The sequence below is a fragment of the Hippopotamus amphibius genome, chromosome 1 (genome assembly GCF_030028045.1).
Source record: "Hippopotamus amphibius kiboko isolate mHipAmp2 chromosome 1, mHipAmp2.hap2, whole genome shotgun sequence".
In the NCBI taxonomy this organism is placed as follows: Eukaryota; Metazoa; Chordata; class Mammalia; order Artiodactyla; family Hippopotamidae; genus Hippopotamus; species Hippopotamus amphibius.
In genome coordinates this window covers 215,513,572-215,532,664 of record NC_080186.1, presented here as the reverse complement: position 1 = coordinate 215,532,664, position 19,093 = coordinate 215,513,572, and the positions used below count along the sequence as shown (strand labels likewise).

At 47.7% G+C, this 19,093-nt stretch overlaps 1 protein-coding gene across 1 annotated transcript; it reads right to left on the bottom strand.

Moving 5' to 3' along the window:
- Nucleotides 1-2,779: 2,779 nt before the first annotated feature.
- OTP (orthopedia homeobox) lies at nt 2,780-12,442 on the bottom strand. The gene is made up of 3 exons (XM_057740622.1): nt 12,238-12,442; nt 10,542-10,951; nt 2,780-4,855 (listed from the first exon to the last, which is right to left on the bottom strand). The coding sequence occupies exons 1-3, from the start codon at nt 12,272-12,274 to the stop codon at nt 4,325-4,327; spliced, it is 978 nt and encodes a 325-aa protein (XP_057596605.1). The 5' UTR covers nt 12,275-12,442; the 3' UTR covers nt 2,780-4,324.
- Nucleotides 12,443-19,093: the final 6,651 nt, after the last annotated feature.

Genomic DNA, 19,093 nt, shown 5'->3' with positions numbered 1-19,093 from the left:
CACAAACTAAAAACATTTTCATTTCAGGGTAAGCAGTCATTGATGACATCAAACATAAATTGCCCCAAAGTTAGAACTTCCTCTATATTTTCCATTTACATCTACCTTGATTTACCCAAATTGCTCGGCATCCTATTTTCTATTTAATACCTACTATCATCTTTAGTAGATTGAATTCCTTATCTTATTTCTTCTACTATCAACAAAAGGTAAGCTAAGTGCAACATCATTTCTATGCCATCCCTTGCATGCCATGTATGATATTTAGTACCAATATTGAGGAGAAAATAAAGATACAAGGATGAAAATGTGTATTCAAATAAATCAATCATATAGTTACCTCATAATAGACTTTGATTTTTTCTAGCTAGCATGTGGCGACAGTATTCAATGCCAAAAAGACTAGTCAGCAAAAAGTACAATTCATTAGAGGCAGACCATCTAACATGTTATACTTATCTACCTTGTACTCTGATATAATTTGTCATTATTGTCTTTATTCCCTTATTGGATGTAATTAGTTATTTTTATAACTTTAACAGTTTAGAGTCAGAATTGCTCCTGATAAGGAGTAAAAAAATAATTTGAAGCATTACTCTGTTGTTAGTTTTTTTTTCTCCCTCAAAATGCAGAAATCTTTCAGGCTTGTGATTGAGATTCTCATTGTCTGCTTTTTATCTTTGCTAAACTGCCAACCTTAACAATTTAGACCAGGTTGACTTCCCTCATGCTAATGGCATTTAAGACATTAAAATGTTCAGAATTCTTAACACAAAAATCTATTGCCACAGAAACAAATACTATTCCAGAGACAGGTCAAGTGAAAAACTCTGTACACTTTCATTATAATATTGATAAATAATCATTATATTATGAAATATAAGTATCTTCAAAAGCATCTATCACTTCAGCTGATTTGCAACTTCTCATCAGTGTTCTGAGTTGGCCCATTTTTTTCAAATGAAAGATCCCATTTCCCTTGCCTTTCAGAAATACAACTTTTAAAGATTCCATTTAGCATCCTTTATTGCATTCCTACATCATAAAGTTATGCTTTATAGCAGCATAAAAAAGCTGTAAAATTAGCATCCTTGTAAACAACCTTCCATTTTCACTGGTGAAGCAATCTGTGATATGTACTGATCTCTTAAATGTGACTTGAGATTACAGTATCCACAATTTCAAGTTAGAAACAAACCAAAAAAAAGCACTAATCTAAGCCAAGGGAGAATATGACAAAATGTAAAGACAAAGAGAAGTATTTTTCATCTACAGATATTTTAGAAATTTAGTTATTACGCTGCTAAATTAAAATCTAGGGTGAGTTCTAAAATACAGAAATGTTTCATTTTTATATGAAATCCCAAATGGGGCTGTTTTTATCTTCCTTAATACCTTAATGTTAAATATATCCTTTAGAAAATGTAGAATTAAAATATTCTGTGAACCCACCCACCAATTTTATTGAATACCTCTAATTAAAATTCCTAAGGTAACGAACACATGATTTTTCATTATCACAGAAAATCATGCCTTTTTGTCCTCACCTTCCAGGAGATTCCACTGTGTTCTCTTAGTTGAGTAACAATTAGAAGAGTTCCTTAAACTCACATGTAGCCCAATGGTATAAAACTGTCTTCTAGGACAAGGGTATTTTTAGGGTTTCCATTCTGTGGCAACCAAATGAGAAGTCTTCCCATGGGAAAAGATGCATTTTAATGCCCATAATGACCATTAAATTTCAAACCACAAGACTGATTTTGGTTAGTCTTCCAAAGGAAGCCTGTGGTACCGACTCGCCTCCAAGTTTAAAACACACCCACAACCTTCCACCTCATTCTACCGAAAAAACAACAACAGCAGCAGCAATTTTCCACTACCAGTTAGTCTGGGGAAGTCCCCTGAGCACGTGGCTAAATCTGAGCTTAGCTCGAACCAAGGATGGACCGTGAGAAAACCAGAGCAGTCTCTCCAGGGAAAGCCTGAGAGGCCCTGACCCGCTGCCAGGTCGCCCTGGACACCCTTCTCCCGACGTGCCGTTTGCGCCCACTTGGAGTCCCGGCTATCCGAAGCCTAGCCTCCACCCGCCGACACAAAGGGGCCGGCCGCTTCTTTCGGACGGCCTCAAGGGCTAGGCCCCAGGGGAGGGGCCCCGGACCTTTCTCGCCCACCGCGTACCTGGGGCCAGACGCGGCTCTGGGCGACGCCAGACGGCAAGAGCTCCTGGTCTCCACGCCTCCGTCACGGTGGTCCTTCCGGACGCAGCCCGGCGAGGACCGCCGTCAGCTCCCTTGTCCGAAGGAAACCGTTCACGCCAGAAATTTATGAACTCCTGGCCCTGCATTTAGCGCGGGCAGCTGTGCCTGGAGGCCCACCTCGGGGGCCGACCCGAAGCCTCGCGAGGCCTCGAGCTCGCGTGAGGAGATCACCGCGCGGCTTTCCACTTCCGGCCTGCGGGCCGCGCGACTCCAGGCCCGGCGTCCTGGCCAGGAAGCTGTGTAGGCGCGTGCTGCCTAGGCTGCTGTTCAATCTGGGAACTGAACCCAAGCCTACTGAAGGGTGGACATTCCCCAAACGCGGGAATCCCGCCAACTGAGTGCGAGATGAGAACCTCCTGGAAGAGTTGTCTTCCCTTCCCCCCCCCGAGACCCCTCCGCCATTCAAAGTCACACCAAAACCCATTATTCTTCATATCACATACTGAAAATGATTTTATTTTATCCATTTACATTTAACTTGATATAAACTTGTCCGGAAAAGTCAAATAATATGCTTTATATTAGCTCAAACATTTATTAAGAAAACCAAATTCCATAAATAAGCACAGACAATAAGTTAAAACATATCACAAATTGACCAGTATGTAACAAGAATGCTTTATCTACACAAAACATCCTATTTCACGTTTGTTCATTCTTCAAAAGCGTTTCTGTTCTCTGGGTTTGGATTTGACCAGCACATGCAGAAAGAGCTGATTGTGTTTCTCTGTACAAAGTTGCAGGGTTGTAGATGTCCGAGTGCACCCATCGGCGGCCGGCAGAGGCCAGGGCGGTGGCCAAGGGGCACGAAGAACGACAGGACGACCACAAAACAACCAAGGGCACAGAGCAGCGAGGAGAGAGAAACGGAAAAATGGAAGCAAACAAACCCCAGTCCTGAAGGATCCAGAAAAGAGGTGAGGCTTTTGCTCTTATAAAAGGAAAAATTTCTTACATGTTTATTTTATTCTCCCTTATAAAGACTTATCAAAATGGGTAAGATCACCTCTTCATCACATGACTGCTTTAGTCTACTCCAGCTACCCAATCCACTGTTATGTTCCTCCTGAGAAGCCTTCCCTCAATACCCTCACAACGTTGTGCTTAAGAAAAGAAAAGTGAGATAAAATAAAAGCGTTCTTTTGCAAGCCAATACAGGGCTGCATGACGTGACTGGGTAGACAGGGCAAGGAACGGATGGTGGGAGAGGAAAGAAAGAAAGGAGTTCGGAGCAAGAATACAAGGATAAATCAAATTGTAATCAGTTGGGTCCTCAGATGAGGCTGTTGGTAGCAGATGCTTGTCCTCCTTTAAGACAAAAATCCCTAACATTGTGCTGTCCCTTGAACACGTCCGTGTGTGACCTAGGTGCACTGTGTATGTGTGTGTGTGTTTGCGCGCGCGTGTGTGTGTGTCGTGTCTGAGCGTGAGCGAGAGTGCGAGTGTGTGTTTCTGCCCACAAACCAGTCCACTGGTGTCTGATTTCAGATCCTGAGTCTACTCCCTGGTAAGTAAAATGGCGGGAAGGATGCTTTTTGCAGGACGCGGGAGGAGGGGTGCGAGGTGCGGGGAAAGAAAGGACCAGAGGGGAGGCGGTGGGCGAGGGGGCCGTAGGCCTCGCGTGAAAGGTGCGGATGGGAATGCCGCCAGTCAGAAGGCCGAGAGGAGGGCGCGAGCGCGAAGAGTGCGAGCCGGGAGGCCGGGGGTAGCGGGAGAGGGTGGGGCGAGGCGCCAGAGACCGGGCGGAGGGAGGAGCTGGGTGCGGCCGGGAAGGGGGGCTGTGGGGAAGGTGTGGGGAGCGAAATCGGGCGGAGGGGAGGCCTCGCGGGCTGGGGCTTGGGGTGAGCCCGGGAGAGTGGAGGACAGAGGAGAGGACCAAACGAGACGTGGCGGAGGCCGGGCGAGGAAGGAGCAGGGCGCTTGGGCCGGGGCCAGGGCGGGCGGGGCGGGGCGCGGCGCCCGGTCGAGGGCCCGGGCAGGGTGCGGGGGCCCGGGCGCGCGCCACCAGGGCCTCGGGGCGGACCTGGGGGCGGTGCCGGGGGCGGAGCGGGCCGGGCCCGGCTGCATTAAGTGAAGCTCATGGAGACTGTGTGCTCTAGCGCCTTGCGGCGGAGAGAGGCGATGCTCGTGCCCCGCCACACGTCGCTGCTGTCCGGGGAGCTGCAGAGCTGGGGAGAGCCGGAGACGTTGCTGGGGCCGGGGAGGGAGGCGGGCACCATGCCGGGAAAGGCAGGCTGGTAGAGGTGCGACTGCAGCCCGGCGCCGTTGGAGCCCGCCAAGCTGTTGGACAGGCCCATGGAGTTGGGCGGCGGCCCGGCCGCCAGGCTGCACTGGGACAGCGACTGTGCCATGGCTTGCTGCCTGCCCAGCGCCGGCGGCAGCGGCAGCTGCGACACGCCCGGCATGGCGGCCGCCGCCCAGCGGGTGTCGTTGGCATGGAAAGAGCACAGGCTGTCGCCCATGGCGGCGGCGGCGGCGGCGGCGGCCGACGGGAACTGAGGCAGGCCTGGCGTGGGCAGCAGCGTGCCCGGCGCTCGGAACACGTTGGTGGTCTTCTTGCGCTTCTTCCACTTAGCGCGCCGATTCTGGAACCAGACCTGGAGCGGGCGGGGCGGGAGACACACGGGGCGCAGTTAGCTGGCGGGCGAGCCGGGGTGGGGGGGGGGCGGGGGCTTGGGCCCGAGGAACCCGCGTCCAGTCCCCCCCACTCAGTCCCAGGCCGAACGAGCGCCATCGGCCCGGCACGCCCCCACACCCAGCTGGCGACCCTGGTTCTCCACCAGCTCGAGTCAACCGGCGCCCCTTCCATCCACGGGGCGCCAACGCCCGGGGTCTTGAGTGATCGTGCCCCGGAGCGCTTACACCCAGTGCACACAGACACCGCCGCGCAGTATTCATTACGCCCCTGCACGCTGGCACTTTCTGCACGCTGCTTAGATGCACAGGTCTGCAGGCAGGCATGTGTCAAGGCTGGACCCACAGGTGTACAAATGAAGACAAACATGTGTACCCATGTGGCTTAATAGCGTGCCTTATAAAAATGATGGGGTATAGAATTTTCAGAAACGCTGGAAATTTGGAAATTGATGAAGGACCGTGGATGACATAGCCAGTTTCAAAATCGAAAGACAAAGGAAAACCCCTAACGCCACGGATGACAGAGCGGAGAGGTTAATATAGTGATCCGTGTGGGAAAGCGAGCGCCACTGAGCTAGTGTTGTTTGGGTGGCCACCGTGACTTCGCAGCGACTGGTACTACTGCCACAGGTCCGTGCCTCATTCTGAAGCCTCTCTAAGAGTACCTTTAACTGGGCTGTGCAGGTGTGCTGGCACCTGCTGCCAGAGCCCTAAGCCTCGAGGCCTTCAAATCTATTATTTTCAGGAACTTACTGAGGATCCCAAATAACAAGGCCTCCAATTCCCTCAACCCCACCCCACCCCCTCGTTTCATCTATAAACTGAAAGCAAATTTTCTGACCTCTACAAACTAAAGGTGGTCAAATTTAAAGCCCACGCTACGTATGAACCAGATTTAATTTTGCTTAGACAAACCCAGATGTCTTTTTAAAGATGTGTTTTATAAAATATATTCCAAATAAGCTTATTATTTCTTTTTTAACAGTCACCCTGGAAGTTCAGACCTTAACAGACAAATTTGCCTATGAATGTCAAATTCACTACCACAAGAGAAGGAAGGGTTCTTCCTGAAAGATATCAAGTAAACTGCCTGACCAAGATAACCTCCCCTTGTCCCATATTTAAATTTGATCTTTTTATTAAAAAAAAAATGCCAGCATGCCCACTTGGCAGGCTTACAGTTTAACATGTAGTCAGTTGGAGGTTTACTGTGCATAAATATAAATGATGTGGGACACAGGTCAGGTGCCCATTGAATTTTGTCTTATAATTTGACCATATTCACAGCCAAAAGGTCATGCATTAACCCAAGCTATTTAGTGTTTATTCTGCAACCTAAAGTATCATGAGTATGAGAGTACCTGACCCCCTTTCCCGGGAAACTAACTATGCACAACAGTGTGTTCACATCCATGCACTCTCTATTTACCAATATGAACGGCATTGCAATCTACAGTTCCCTCCCACCTTTGGGCTGGCCCTGGCCTTTCTACCTACCATACCTGCCCCATCTCCCACCACTTTGTCTTTCTCTGTTTTCTACCCCATTTCCCATGTTTCTGCCTACTCCAGTGTCCGGATTGGGGAAAGATGCTAGGTCCTTTCCCCGCTAAAGCCTCTTGAGCTGGTGGTGCAGCGGATTAATGAGGCAGCAGGGCCCTAGATGCAGGCTGGGATCAATGGGACAGGCCACGGATTGAGCCGTTAGTGGCCTTTTGCGGAGAGTAAGCCGCAGGAGCCCAGGAAAGCACAGCGAGGAAACCTGCTGCCACAGGTTGCTTTGCATTACCCATCCAAGGCTGGACGGGATGGAGCCCTAGAAAAGGGACAGTGTCTGTGTTCAAACGGTCCCCACACCTCACACTCTGCACCGGATATATTTTGAAAGATAGCTATATATTAAAAACTGGTTCCTAGCACCCTGCAAATGTCAGTGAATCCCGAAATGTTTGAATGTTTGGGGTGGGCACGGGGTGGGGGAGTGGGGAAAGAAGCAGAAGAAAGGGGGGGAGAAATTGCCCTGAAGAATCTCAGTAAAAAACAGGCCTGCCAGAAAGGTTTCTGAGTCTCAGGCACAAGCGGAAAAGAACAGCTGTTGAAGAACTAAATATTATAGAAATGATCGAAAAATCGTGCTCAATTATGTTTGAGGGTTAGTAGTCAAATGATGGTTACAAAATTTTTTATGTTTCATGGCTTACTGGGGTTGGGAAAAAAAACCTGCATGGGGTCTGAGCACCTCCGTTCCAAGCTATGATGCATATGTTTTTAAAATGTGAATGTTTCCACTTGAAAACTAGAGCATGACGGATTAAAATGCAGGTAAAACCTGAGGGAGATTTTGAGATTGCACAGATGACAACTCCAGGAAATATATTAACCACAGCCACGGCCAACTTTGTACTCAGTTTGAAATGCAGCTCTTCTCAGAAAATGCTTAATACAACAGTGAGAATCTAATGGAGGTTGGAATTTAAAAATCCACTTTCATGATATCTGCTGTTACAGTAATATAGACATACTGTAAATGTATTTTAAAATATATAGCCCGTTTAATTCCCCACCTATAAATGGCTAAGAAATAGAGAAAGAGAGGGAGAAAGAGAGAATATTACTTTTTCCCCCTCGAAGCAAACGCTTTATGAAGATCTCATTGGAATCCAGCAAATGATTAATGTGAAGATTTGGGAGGAAATCTGGGGAGCTGTATTAAAGCCTAGATCTCAGGTTCATTTCGATCAGCCAGCCGTGAACCCTGGGCCGAATTCATTACACTTTAATAGTGCTGGGAGAGGAAGAAAATGCAATTTCTCATTCCATTAGAAAACTAGAAAATACTCTCAGCTTGTCCCCCTATTAAGATGTGGCAGGTGACAGGGCCATTCTGGGGGACACGGTCAATGGAATTACAGCACATTATTTTTGTTCATATAAAATATTGAAAGGCAAGCCTGACTGTGCAGAAGTTATTTCACTGATTTGGTTTTTATGTAAATAAAATATTGAAAGTTAATTAATCCGTGCTAGAGACTAATGATTATGCTTATTATATTGCATTTGATCGCATAATTTGCATGATTCTCACATTGCTGCTTAATAAGCCATTCCAGGTTATAAATAATTCTGAAATTGGTTTCTAATAATGGCATGCTATAAAAGGAATGGTTTTATTACACTAGCCAGAAAAGAGGAGCAATATCAGACATGGAATTTGCCTCCATGTGAGTAGAGGTGCTTTAATAAATACTTTAAAGTATGATATATGCCAGATATAGATAAAAATAAGTATGTTGGATCATTTAGTCTAGAATAAAAAAAAGTATCTTTAAAAACATACAGTTGCAATAAATTAAATGTTTAGATTATTTTTAATCAGTGCAGTGGCCCATGTACTGAAAAGAATGTGTGGCAATCTGTTAACTATAAAGAAAACTGTGAAGTACTCATCATATAAGAACATAAACCAATTACTATTTAATTTGAATTTGGTCAAGGAGCAACGATACAGTGAATTGTGAAGTAAATACATTTTACATAAATTATTTTTGCATTACATTACATAATGTTAATCATTTTGAAATGTTAATTAGGAAGGTTATGTTGATCTGATTACTTTTTAAACTATGGAACATTATTTTTAAAAATATTGAAATTGCCATTCTATTAAATTGTTCCTATCAGCAGCATCAAGCTATTATCTTTGGTTGAACATTATGCTGGAACAATTAAAGTACTTTGTCTCTATCCTTCTTGATTATTCTTTTGTGTACTTCTTGAAAATAACTGTTTCTATTACATAGTTTGTGTTTTATTTCATTTACAACTTTTTATATTAAAAGAATCACTGCCATTAACCTTTGGAAGACCTAATAAAGTTTAATAGACCGTATTTTCTTTTTTCATAAAGTCAGTTGTCCAATTATATTTTATTTGTAATTCTAAGTTCTATTTTAATTCCAACTAATTACTAGTAAGCCTAGGTTAATCAACAGCATTTTACCCTTTAAAATAAAAATTATTATGTAGTATTTCTTTTGAGTGACAAAAAATATGAATTTTGAACCGACAGAATTTTAACAAGCCAATACTATCCATTAACGGTAATGGAAATATTGAAATTGTACATTTCTGTTAAGATTTGAACCCAATTTCATATTTAAAAGAAGTGCAAGGTAAAAAAATTTAAATGCATTAATAATATATATATCTGCACAATGCAGTTAACATGCCTTTGATGCTTAATTTCAGTGGCCCATGGTTCAGGGCTTACAGAGTTCACGAAGGAAACCATCCAGACTTACATTGAGTAAAAAATGTTAATCTATGTTATACCCTGAATATTACTTTATTAACTTGACCACTTTAAGTCCCCGATGACATTTATTTGCTGACTATTTAAAACAGAAGCTTATGCTATTTTTCCAGGTTAGACTATCTTTAAAATGCAGAATGGAGACAGAAATATTCAACACTGTGATTATGGACACAACTGTCTCTTCTTAGATCAAATGTAAAGTAACTGAGATCTTTAAACTTTGATGTTTACAATTTGTAAAACGGAGATCTTTAAAATTTGTAAAAGCAGCTAGAGCTGAGATTGACACGCAGGATAAGGAACAGAAAATACCAAGTCCAAGACAGGAAAGGAAGGTTTTCAGCACCCTGGATAGCTCAAGACTAAGCGTGAGTCTTGCAATTTCACCTCTAGAACCTGTCCATAAAATATTTGATATAATGTTTTCATTCTTCTAAAAAGCAGGAAAAAATATGAAATTCGTTGGACTTACACTTTTATTCCCTGATTTTCAGAAAAGTTACAGGTGTGGTTTTCTAAGTTATATATAATTTACAACTTTGAGGGTGGTTGGATGAGAACAAGGGGTCAGTAATGATTTTGTCTACCACCGCTGGTCAATCTTTCCTGCCCTGCATGTCCTTTCTTCAAATCGGATATCTACAATAGAAAGCCCTTATTCTTCCTCACCCCTCAAGTTACCTTAGGGGAAACCAGGACTCATAGGCTGTGGGGGATTGCTCCAGCGCATTGGTAGGCCACCAAATTCAAAGCCTTTGTAAACATCAAAGCTAGGGGTATTTTGCCTGAAAGCGGCAGGAGTGTGATATGCAGGAGAATAAAGCTACACCATGAAATCCAGGTGTAGATATTTTCTGAAAGGTGCCCATTTCTCCTAATTTTCTCCCTTTTCATGTTTTCTGTATAATTGTTGCAGTCTCTCATTCAACCAGACGCTTAACACAAACTCAGTAGGGGGTAATGAAATACTTGTCAATAACGGGAACTGGAGTGGAATTGCGCGCTGGGCTTAGCCGCCTGGGAGACATGGAAGGTGGGAGACCCGGAGGTTCCCTTCTCAGGAGGAAGGAGGAGACCTAGCAATTGAACGACGCCGGCTTCGCTTTTAAGGAGTTTCTGCGGGGATATGGCTACGCTGGCAGGAGATGGGGGCACTGTCTGTCCATCGATGGGACCAGTTTGCGAGCAGAGGCGCTAACTTGACCCAGGAAAGCATAGGTAGAGGAAGCGCATCCCGGGATCCCTGCAAGGGAAGGAAAGACCCTGCTTCCTTTGCCCAAGTCCTCCCGCCCTCTCCTTGTCTTCTGCCCTGGGGCCCAAGCCCAGCGTACCTGCACTCGGGACTCGGTCAGCCCGATACGCAGCGCCAGCTCTTCGCGCATGAAGATGTCGGGGTAGTGAGTCTTGGCGAAGCTCCTCTCCAACTCGTTAAGCTGCGCGGGGGTGAAGCGCGTCCGGTGGCGCTTCTGCTTCTGTTGGCCCTGCTGCTGGCCGGCTTGGCTGGGATTCGGGCCGCCTTGGGGCCCCGGCTGCTTGTCCGGGTCCTTTGCGCTCACCGCCAGCGAGGCCGGCGTAGAGCCCACCGTGGTGATGTCCTCCCCGGGCAGCAGAGTGGCTCCCTCGACTGGGTCGGAGTTGGGCGCTAGGTCCCCCGGATGGCCCCCGGGGTCGGAGCCCCCCACGCCCAACCTACACTTCACCGCCTCCCGGTGGCCCAGAAGCTCGGCGGCATCTTTCATACCTGAGGAGGCAAGGGGATGGCGGTCACTACTGCCCTGGCCATGCCAGGAGGTACTGTTCTCCCCGCGCGGCCCTTTTCCCGCCCCATCCTCCGCTCCCTCTGCGCCCACAGTCGCCCTACGGAGCAATCTCCCGGGATGCTCATCTGGGTTCCCCAGGATTTGGACAGCCAGGCTGTAATGTCTCCCAGCCCTTTCCCCTCTCTCCGCCGCAGGGTCCTGTAGTAAACAGCACATGCTTTCGTCTCTCCCACAATGAAACACTCCCAGTCCCGGCAATGAAACACGCCTCGGAGTCCGTTTCACGAACCCTACCCCTGACGCCCCAGGAACCCGAGAGCATATCCTTGGACCGGGGGGAAGAAAAGAAAAGAAAAGAAGGAAGCAAAATGACACGATTCCTTCGTTGCTGCCCCACCTGCGCTTAGGCAGCCTGACAAACTCTACCTCCGGCCCTCAACCGATTCCCTCTTACTTTCGGAAGATGAATAAATCTCCAAGCCTTCCACCCCGCGAAATCAACCCAAATCAGCTCCGCCTCCCCTTCAAATCAGAGAAAGTGTTTGGAAAATGGAGTCACATCCATCACCAAAGATTCCCAAACCGGAAACCCAGAGCCCAGTAACCCAGACAGCATTAAGGAAACTCAAGTAAACTCTCTAGACATAACAGTGAATCAAACTTTAGAGAATTCAACTTTTCTTTCCAGAGAAATAAGAGGCGCATTCCTCTCAGCCACTGGCAGTGCCGAGTGCCTTTGCAAGCCGGATGCCTGTGAGGATGAATTTGGCTTTTCTCCTTTCTCAATGAGCACACTTAGCAAATCTGCTTCTATTGCAGCGGCTTCTCCTTCAAGACTGATTTTTACAAATTCAACCATAGGCGAGGAGGAGAGAAAGAGGTAGTAGGGAGAGAGGAAGAGAGGGAAAAAGAGAAGAAAGAAATCTCAAATTAACGCAAACAGGAGGGAAAGGGAGAGAAAGAAAAAGTCTCTAAACAAATTATCACGGGTAGATCGCCCCCTTCAAAATAATAATAATAATAAGGGGGAGGGGGAAGAGAAAAAATAAGAAAAAAGAAAAGTAACAACATTTCCCAGCTCCTTTGGATCTACATATTCCATAGTTTTTTTTAAAAGACGATGTTAAATCAAATTAAACTTTAATGCAGCACAATTACTTTTAAAGAAATTAGTCCATTTAGGGCACATTAAGGTAAAATAAGGAACAAATTGACAATTTCCTGCCCGGGCTTCTTCTGGCTGCCTGGGCGAGAGGCGCGCACTCACCTAGCCTGGCGTCCAGGAGGTCGGCGTGAGACAGCATCGCGCACCGCTCCAGGGCGAAAGCCGTTCCCCCCCAAATTTTAGCGGTTTTAAGTTATTTAAAATGGATATAAGCTATAAGCTATACGATATAGATATATATAGATCACCTAAATGAAAGAAAATTCGGTTTGTGGTTAAAAGGGGGGCTTCTTGCATTATAATGTCCTTTAGAGAGACGGGGAGGTGCTTAACAGTTGAATGAACCCGTGAGCAGCTCGGCGAGGGGACCAATCAGGAGGGCAGCCTGCAAATGTCAGCGCCCGGAGAGTCCCCCACTCCGCCCGCCCGCCCGCCTGCGCCCGCCCGAGGAGGCGGCGGCGGCAGCCCTGGCGGCTCCGGCCCCGAGCAGCTGCTAAACAGCGGCGGCCGCCTTGGCCTCGCCGTGGGCTTCTGGGCCTGACCTCCGGTAGCTCTTCCCTGCGATTTTCTCCAGGCACACCTTTCCTTCTCCTGGTCCCACCCTGTTCGCTCCAAAGGCGCAGCTCTGTCTCTTTGAGCTAGGATCTTCCTGGGACAGAGGCAGGGCAGGGGACAGAGCAGGGCATGACCCCCTGGTGACCTGAGAGTAGCCCCCGCCTGCTCTAGGCAACACAGGCCTGCCGTTGGCGCAGGCCTGCGGATCCCGAGCACAACAAGGGCACGCCGCCCTCTCCAGACCTCGCCTCGACGTCGCTGCCGCTCAGCAGGCCTGCGCCTAGTGTCCAGACGCCCTGGCTGGGACTGCGGGCCTACCGAGTCCCAGCCCCGCGACAGCGCAAGAACAAGACTCGACGCCCCCGGCGCTTCCAGGCCCCGAGGTCCGCTTCTGGGACCTGTGCGCGATGTCGATTCGTGCTCTTTGCACCTCCCGCGCCTGGCTCCCGCTCCTCCGCCCGCCCCACGCTTGCATCCTGGCCCACAGCCCGCTCCTCTGGTCAAAGTTTCTAAGTTCAGCTCGGCTCCCAACTGCACTTTAGGCTGTAAATAAAGTTAAATGCTCTTTATTTTCCTCTCGAATATGTTAAACTACTTGAACAATTTAAAGTGCTTTGCACAAGTGAAGCGAACCATTTCTAATGTTCTGATTTTTCAGAGCCAGCCAACAACAAAGTTTAGATTAGTAATATATTTCTAACCAGAGTAATTTTCAAGATCATTAGGCATTTATGTAATTAGTGCCAAATCTATAAGCTTTTATTACGATTATTAGAGTAAAATCAGTATAAATTTGTACTAATTTACTACTGTTTAGACTTGGCTGTCAAGACCAGAGGTTCTTATTGTAAATGATAACTGAGGAAATTAAGTGCAAAATTCTGTACCATTTCTGATCTGCTCCTAAACAATCCGTTTCAATTGTATTTGTAGCAGAACATAATGCCCTTTTAAAGTTATCTGACTTGTATTTTTATTTGCAACACAAGAAAAATGCCCTCTTCCCAGGCACAATGAAAACTGATATTTACTACTCTCAACTTGATTAACATTGATTTTTAATTCGAGAGTGATGCAATTAAGATTATTCATTTAGTGCAAATAAAGCTTCCACAAAAGGGTGGCCCTAAGAAGTCTGTTTTAAATAACACTGAGCAAATGGCTTTTTTTGTTCGCCGTCCAACTGACTTACACAAAACATTGGAAATGCTGCCTGAGAGCAGATGCGAGAGGAAGTGTGTGTGTGTGTGTGTGTGTGTGTGTGTGTGTGTGTGTCCTTAGCTATGTGTATGTGACAGGGACCGAGCAAGGAGACAAAGGAGGCGGCAAGGCGAACTCTGGGGCAGTTTTGCTTCCTTTTCTCTCCCGCAGTCCATTCCCCTCCCATGCACACACGCGCGCGCACACACACCCACACACACGTGTGAGTGTCGGGCATCAGCCACACCAGTTCCTCCTGAGCAGCAGTGACTGCTTCCCCGGAAGCTCCGGGCCTGGCCGAGCTTCAGCGGCCACCGAAGCGACCTAAGTGGGGCTGGGGCGCGGGGACCACGGGCTGAGGCTTGGCGGAGCCCGAGCGGCTGCTGCGTGTTTGGGAGCCGCGAGGATGTTCGGCCAGTGCCCACTGTTCTTTCGAGAAGGGCTTTGCTTCGGAAGAGAATACCTAGACCTAAAACAGAGTCCCTCCAATAAAAGCTTCCCCTTCCCCAAACAAAGCCCCAAATCTAGAAGCTACAGCTCGGGGTGCGCGCAGCAGGAGGCCGGATAGCTGCCCGCGGCGAGGCTGCGTACTCCCTGGACGTAGCTCCCGAATGCGCGCCTGGCTGCACGTTCCCGGGGACTCGCAGGGGGTTTGTGTCCACCTGGGTGGGACCTGGGGGGATCCAAGACCAGAACGCAAGGGCAGAGGTGGGGAGAAGTGTCAGAGTTAGAGACCGAAGGCCCAGCGGCGGCACCCGGCTCCTCCAAACGGGCAGGTCCTCGGAAGCCGGCACAGCCTTGGCTTCACACCCTATCTGGAGGGAGGGAGCAGAGGCCGCCACCTGGACAGAAAAGGAGGCTGGCGCCGGGCCTACACCTGTGTGCACACAAGCGCTCGTGTCCCCATCCCACAGCCGCGGGCCGTGCCGCGTTCTCCCACACCCACAGGCTCGTATATTCTGTTTTGTTGCATCTTTCAGGTCGATAAATAAATGTGTAATAGTTAATGTGAAGACACATCAGAGTAATAACAATGGGACGAAATCAAAGGATTATCCATCTCTGTTAGTAACCGCTGAATAACAATGTTGCGGCGTGATTGATAGCCCGCTTCATTTTATGACTTTTCTATTGGTCTTGATTTTTATAGCAGTATAAACAAACTAAATCATTTCTTCCAAGACTTCAGAGCATAAGCATCTGGGGGTGGGGGTTGGGGGAGAGGGGAAAAGGAGAGCAAAAAAAAAAAAAGAAAAGAAAAGAAAGGGAAATCTGAGAGTGGGAGGGGGTTATGGGGGTGGTGTGGGGGCGTTGAGGTGGGGAGAGCTCAAGCTGGAGCTGGACCGCGAGTCAGGAGCCGGCTGCCAGCAGGTGTGGCGAGGAAAATGACAACAGTCTGGACTTAAAATGCTCGCCCCCGCGCCCGGTTCTCTCTCTGCAGCTCGTTTTGGCCAATGTCTGAATGCACCTGGGCAGCGCCTAAGATATATTTACCAGAGTTTTATTCCCCGTCATCTTCCCACGTTCCTCCGGCAGCCTGGAAAGTGCCAGTCAGGCCCATTGCTATTGATAATTTAAGGCATTTCCCACATGATCATGGGAACTGAAGTCCCTAACAAGGCGAGGCTTTAGCGCAATGGCCCCCAAATCTTCGGAATGACAAGAATGTCTTCAGAAATCACTTCAAAGCAAAGTAAAAGGATTTTCTATGACGGATCCAGTGATTTTTCCTCAATAAATAGGTTTTAGATTGTTACACACACGTAGAAGTGGAACAAAGGGAACTACCAGAAAATATATTGGTTGCCCCTAATAAAATTTATTTAGACAGTTTACTTCTCATAAAAAATAGAGATTGAATTTTGTACAAGAGCCTGCCAAGGGGCGATGCACAGGGAAATCATTTTTTTTTCTTTCTCTTTTTTCCCCCTTCTTCTTTTTAACGAAGCACAAAGAGCATTTAAAGGCCAGGGAATCCGCTCCCGCTCCCGCTCCCGCCGGGCCGCGCGCGCAGACAGAGCCAGAGAACTTTGTAGTTTTGAAAGAAGGCGGCTTTCTATATGTATATATAAAATATATATATAACAAAACAAAACCTCGAAGGCTGACTATGCAGACTACAAACACAGCCACTACCAAACTGGTGGCTTTCCTCCTGCTTTGCCATCCTTTGTCTGGAGCAAGATTTAGAAATGTGGCGGGGCTGGATGGAAAGGTGGGATGGTATGGGAGATCCAGGCAGCAAGTGCTTTAATGATGGATTTATGCTGATTAGGTTTGTAATTCTGACTTTCTCTCCAATTGTATTTCTGCGTTCATTGCGAATCCTTTGTAGAGACACAGAGAGAGAATAAAAATATATACCAGATGCTCCTGAAGAATTGGGTAGTGTGCCCAGCACCCTAATTGCTTTTTCCACTTACAGAAGCCTTGGGTGTTTATTAAATGTAACTTTCGGCTGCTTGGTTTGTTTGTAAACTGCTCTCTCTCTCTCTTTTTTTTTTTTTGCAGACAGTGGGCTGAAATATGGTGCCTTATTATTCACATTCCTGCTATTAAATGCTGAATTGTAACATTGTTCCCTTTAATGAGGAGCGCCTCCCTCAATAATTAACGATCTCACATTTTCCTATTTTCTTGCCTGATGAAAAGAATCAATTTTAATTCGTGGTAAATTACAGCCATGCTTTTGGGTATTATTTGCTTACAGAAAACAAATCAAGTGACTTGAACACTCCTGTTTACTTTTCCAGATATGCAATAACCCAAACGCAATGGCAAATCAGATCGTGTTCCTCAGGCCTACCTTAAAATCTCAAACAGAATAAAGAGTGGGGACTAATACTGGAGGAAAAAAACCAGGAAGCTCTCAAGTCCACTGCGCTTGAAACAATGACCACTTTCTCCCACAGCTTTCAAATCCCCAGGTGCCCGTTGCTCTCCCAACCCCCACACTCACCGCCCCACCCCAGTCCCGGAAAAGGGTCAGTGGTCCACTTCTGGCCGCACTAAAGTTTGGGAAGGCTAGGTGTATGTCTCATCTGGGGCGAGTCGATGTGAGGATGGGGTGAGTGGAAGGAAAAGGATCTGGGAGGGCAGCCAAGTTTCTGGGAAGGGGTGAGAGGCGCTTCCTCACTTCTCTGCATAAAAGAACACTCTTGAGGTCCCCAGCGAAAAAGACCACAGCCAGAGCGGCTTTGGCTGAGTACTCTGGCCCGGCCACTGCGAAAGCACCCTCGGCTCGCCTTCTGGCTGCGGCTCTCGAGGGGCCGAGGGAGCGCCTTTAACCCCTAGCCGAACAGGCCTGGGCCCAGCCCCAAAGTGCATTCTCCAGTCGTCTCTGGGTCGGGAGCCCAGGGACTCCAGGCCCGCTCTCAGCCAGGGTTGTCCCATTGATGTCGCATGGCCGAAAAAACTCCCAGCCTGGGAGCTAAAAGCCAAGGACCCACACTTCAGTCTTTATTTATTTATCTTTGGGCTCAGGGAGCGGGGGCTGCGTGTGCGTGACGCGTGTACGTGTGGGCGCGTTTGTGTAAGCGATGTGTGTCCACTGCCTGCCCACACGAGCCGCGGGGTTGTGCCGGGGTTGGCGGAGGAGCAGAAAGCTCGCCCCCAAAGAGTCTGATTTCTTACCCTTCCCAGAAGCCGGTGGCGATACACGAGCTCAACATACATATATATTTTCCCGCTGCAGTAAACAATTTCCCATACATTCGAGTTTGCAAACTACACCATGCAGTCCACCTGATGACTCTTCGTGGGCGCTGGAGCCGGTCCCTCGCTTAATTTTTGGCAATCTTTGCCTTCTAACAACTAGCATCCGCGGCCCTCAACGCAGAAAGCTCAGCACAAAACAATAACGGATCAGTGCCCGCCCCCTGACTCCGTATCTCCTCTTTTTTGCCTTTAGCCCTGTAATTTTAATGGCCCCAATTAGCCACACGGAATATAATAAGTGACATAGAGATTTTGTTTGTATGTGTTAAGTTCGCTGCTTTTCTGATTTCTATTTACTCAGGATAAATAATCATATATCAGTTATTCAGTTAGGTGACAAGGCTAGTAATTGGAATAAAAAGAAAAACATCTCATCCTTATCTCTTTCTATAACTAGATATAGCGCTAATAAGACTGCATCAATCTTATCTAGCAAATAAATAAAATAGACAAACAAACAAATTCGCCTCCAACAAGTTAATGCGGTGTATCTGAGTGGAAAGTAGATATTTTCACGCATTCTGGAGATGAGGAGTGACTTTTAATAAAATCACAAGAAAAACAAATGTAATTCTGTAAGCCATTTCTTGGAGCCGCCGGCGCCCGCCCCCTCCCCACTCTCTCCCCGCCCTGCTCCACCGTCCCAACCTTTTTCTTTTCACAAGCAGCTAGTCCCAACCAAGACTGACACCTGCGAAAGGCTTCTCCAGCTATTTTACACTTTGGGCGGGAGGTCTGGAGGAGGGAGATATAATTCTATGGGGAGTGAGCCTTCTTCAAGTAGAATTTTCTCTTTCCCTGTCTTTTCCTTTCTTTACCGTCCTGCCCGTGCTCCTCCTTTTGCTTCCTTTTTCCTCTTTCCTTTCACCCCGCGTTTTCTCTTCCCTTTTTTCTCTTTCTCCTTTCTCTTTTTCTTCTTCCTTTTTTTTTTTTGTCTTTTCGTTTTCCCATTCCTTCCTCTTGTTCTCTCTTTCCCTTTGCCTCCATCCTTCAGTCTCCTCTGTCTTGCACTTTTTCTCTCCCTTTCTTTCTCCCCCTTTCTCTGCTCCCCTTCCTCTCTTCTTTCTTCTCCCTCCCTGCCCCTCTTTTCTCCCTACTCCCCCCTTCCTGTGCCCCCTCCCCGCGGCCCGAGTGCGGCTCATTCCGGGCGTCTATATTCACTCAATTAGAGAAATCTACAGAGAAGATCGATCTTCCATCTGCAGACATGCCAGCTTAACAAATTAGATTCTTGTTTCGTGCAGGTGATTTGGTGACAGTTGGGGAATTAGAAGTAATAAGTTGTTGTGTTTGAGCCCGGGCCCCCGCCCCCCCCCCGCCCGCGCCCCTCCCCGCCCGCAGGCCCCCGGCCGCGCCCGCCGCCCGGGCACCCCCACCCCGCCCCCCTCCCCAAGCCGGCCCGCGCCCGCCGCCGCCGCCGCCGCATCCCCCGCCGTAATTAGTGCTGCTGCCCTCCATGTGGGCTCGATTAAACCGTGATTTAGCC

Excerpts from the sequence above, each read along its gene's own strand:
- OTP (XM_057740622.1), bottom strand. The coding sequence starts at position 12,274 with ATGCTGTCTCACGCCGACCTCCTGGACGCCAGGCTAG. Across the intron at positions 10,952-12,237 it reads CCTCCTGGACGCCAGGCTAG|GTATGAAAGATGCCGCCGAG; the intron begins GTGAGTGCGCGC and ends TTGCCTCCTCAG. Across the intron at positions 4,856-10,541 it reads TGACCGAGTCCCGAGTGCAG|GTCTGGTTCCAGAATCGGCG; the intron begins GTACGCTGGGCT and ends CGCCCGCTCCAG.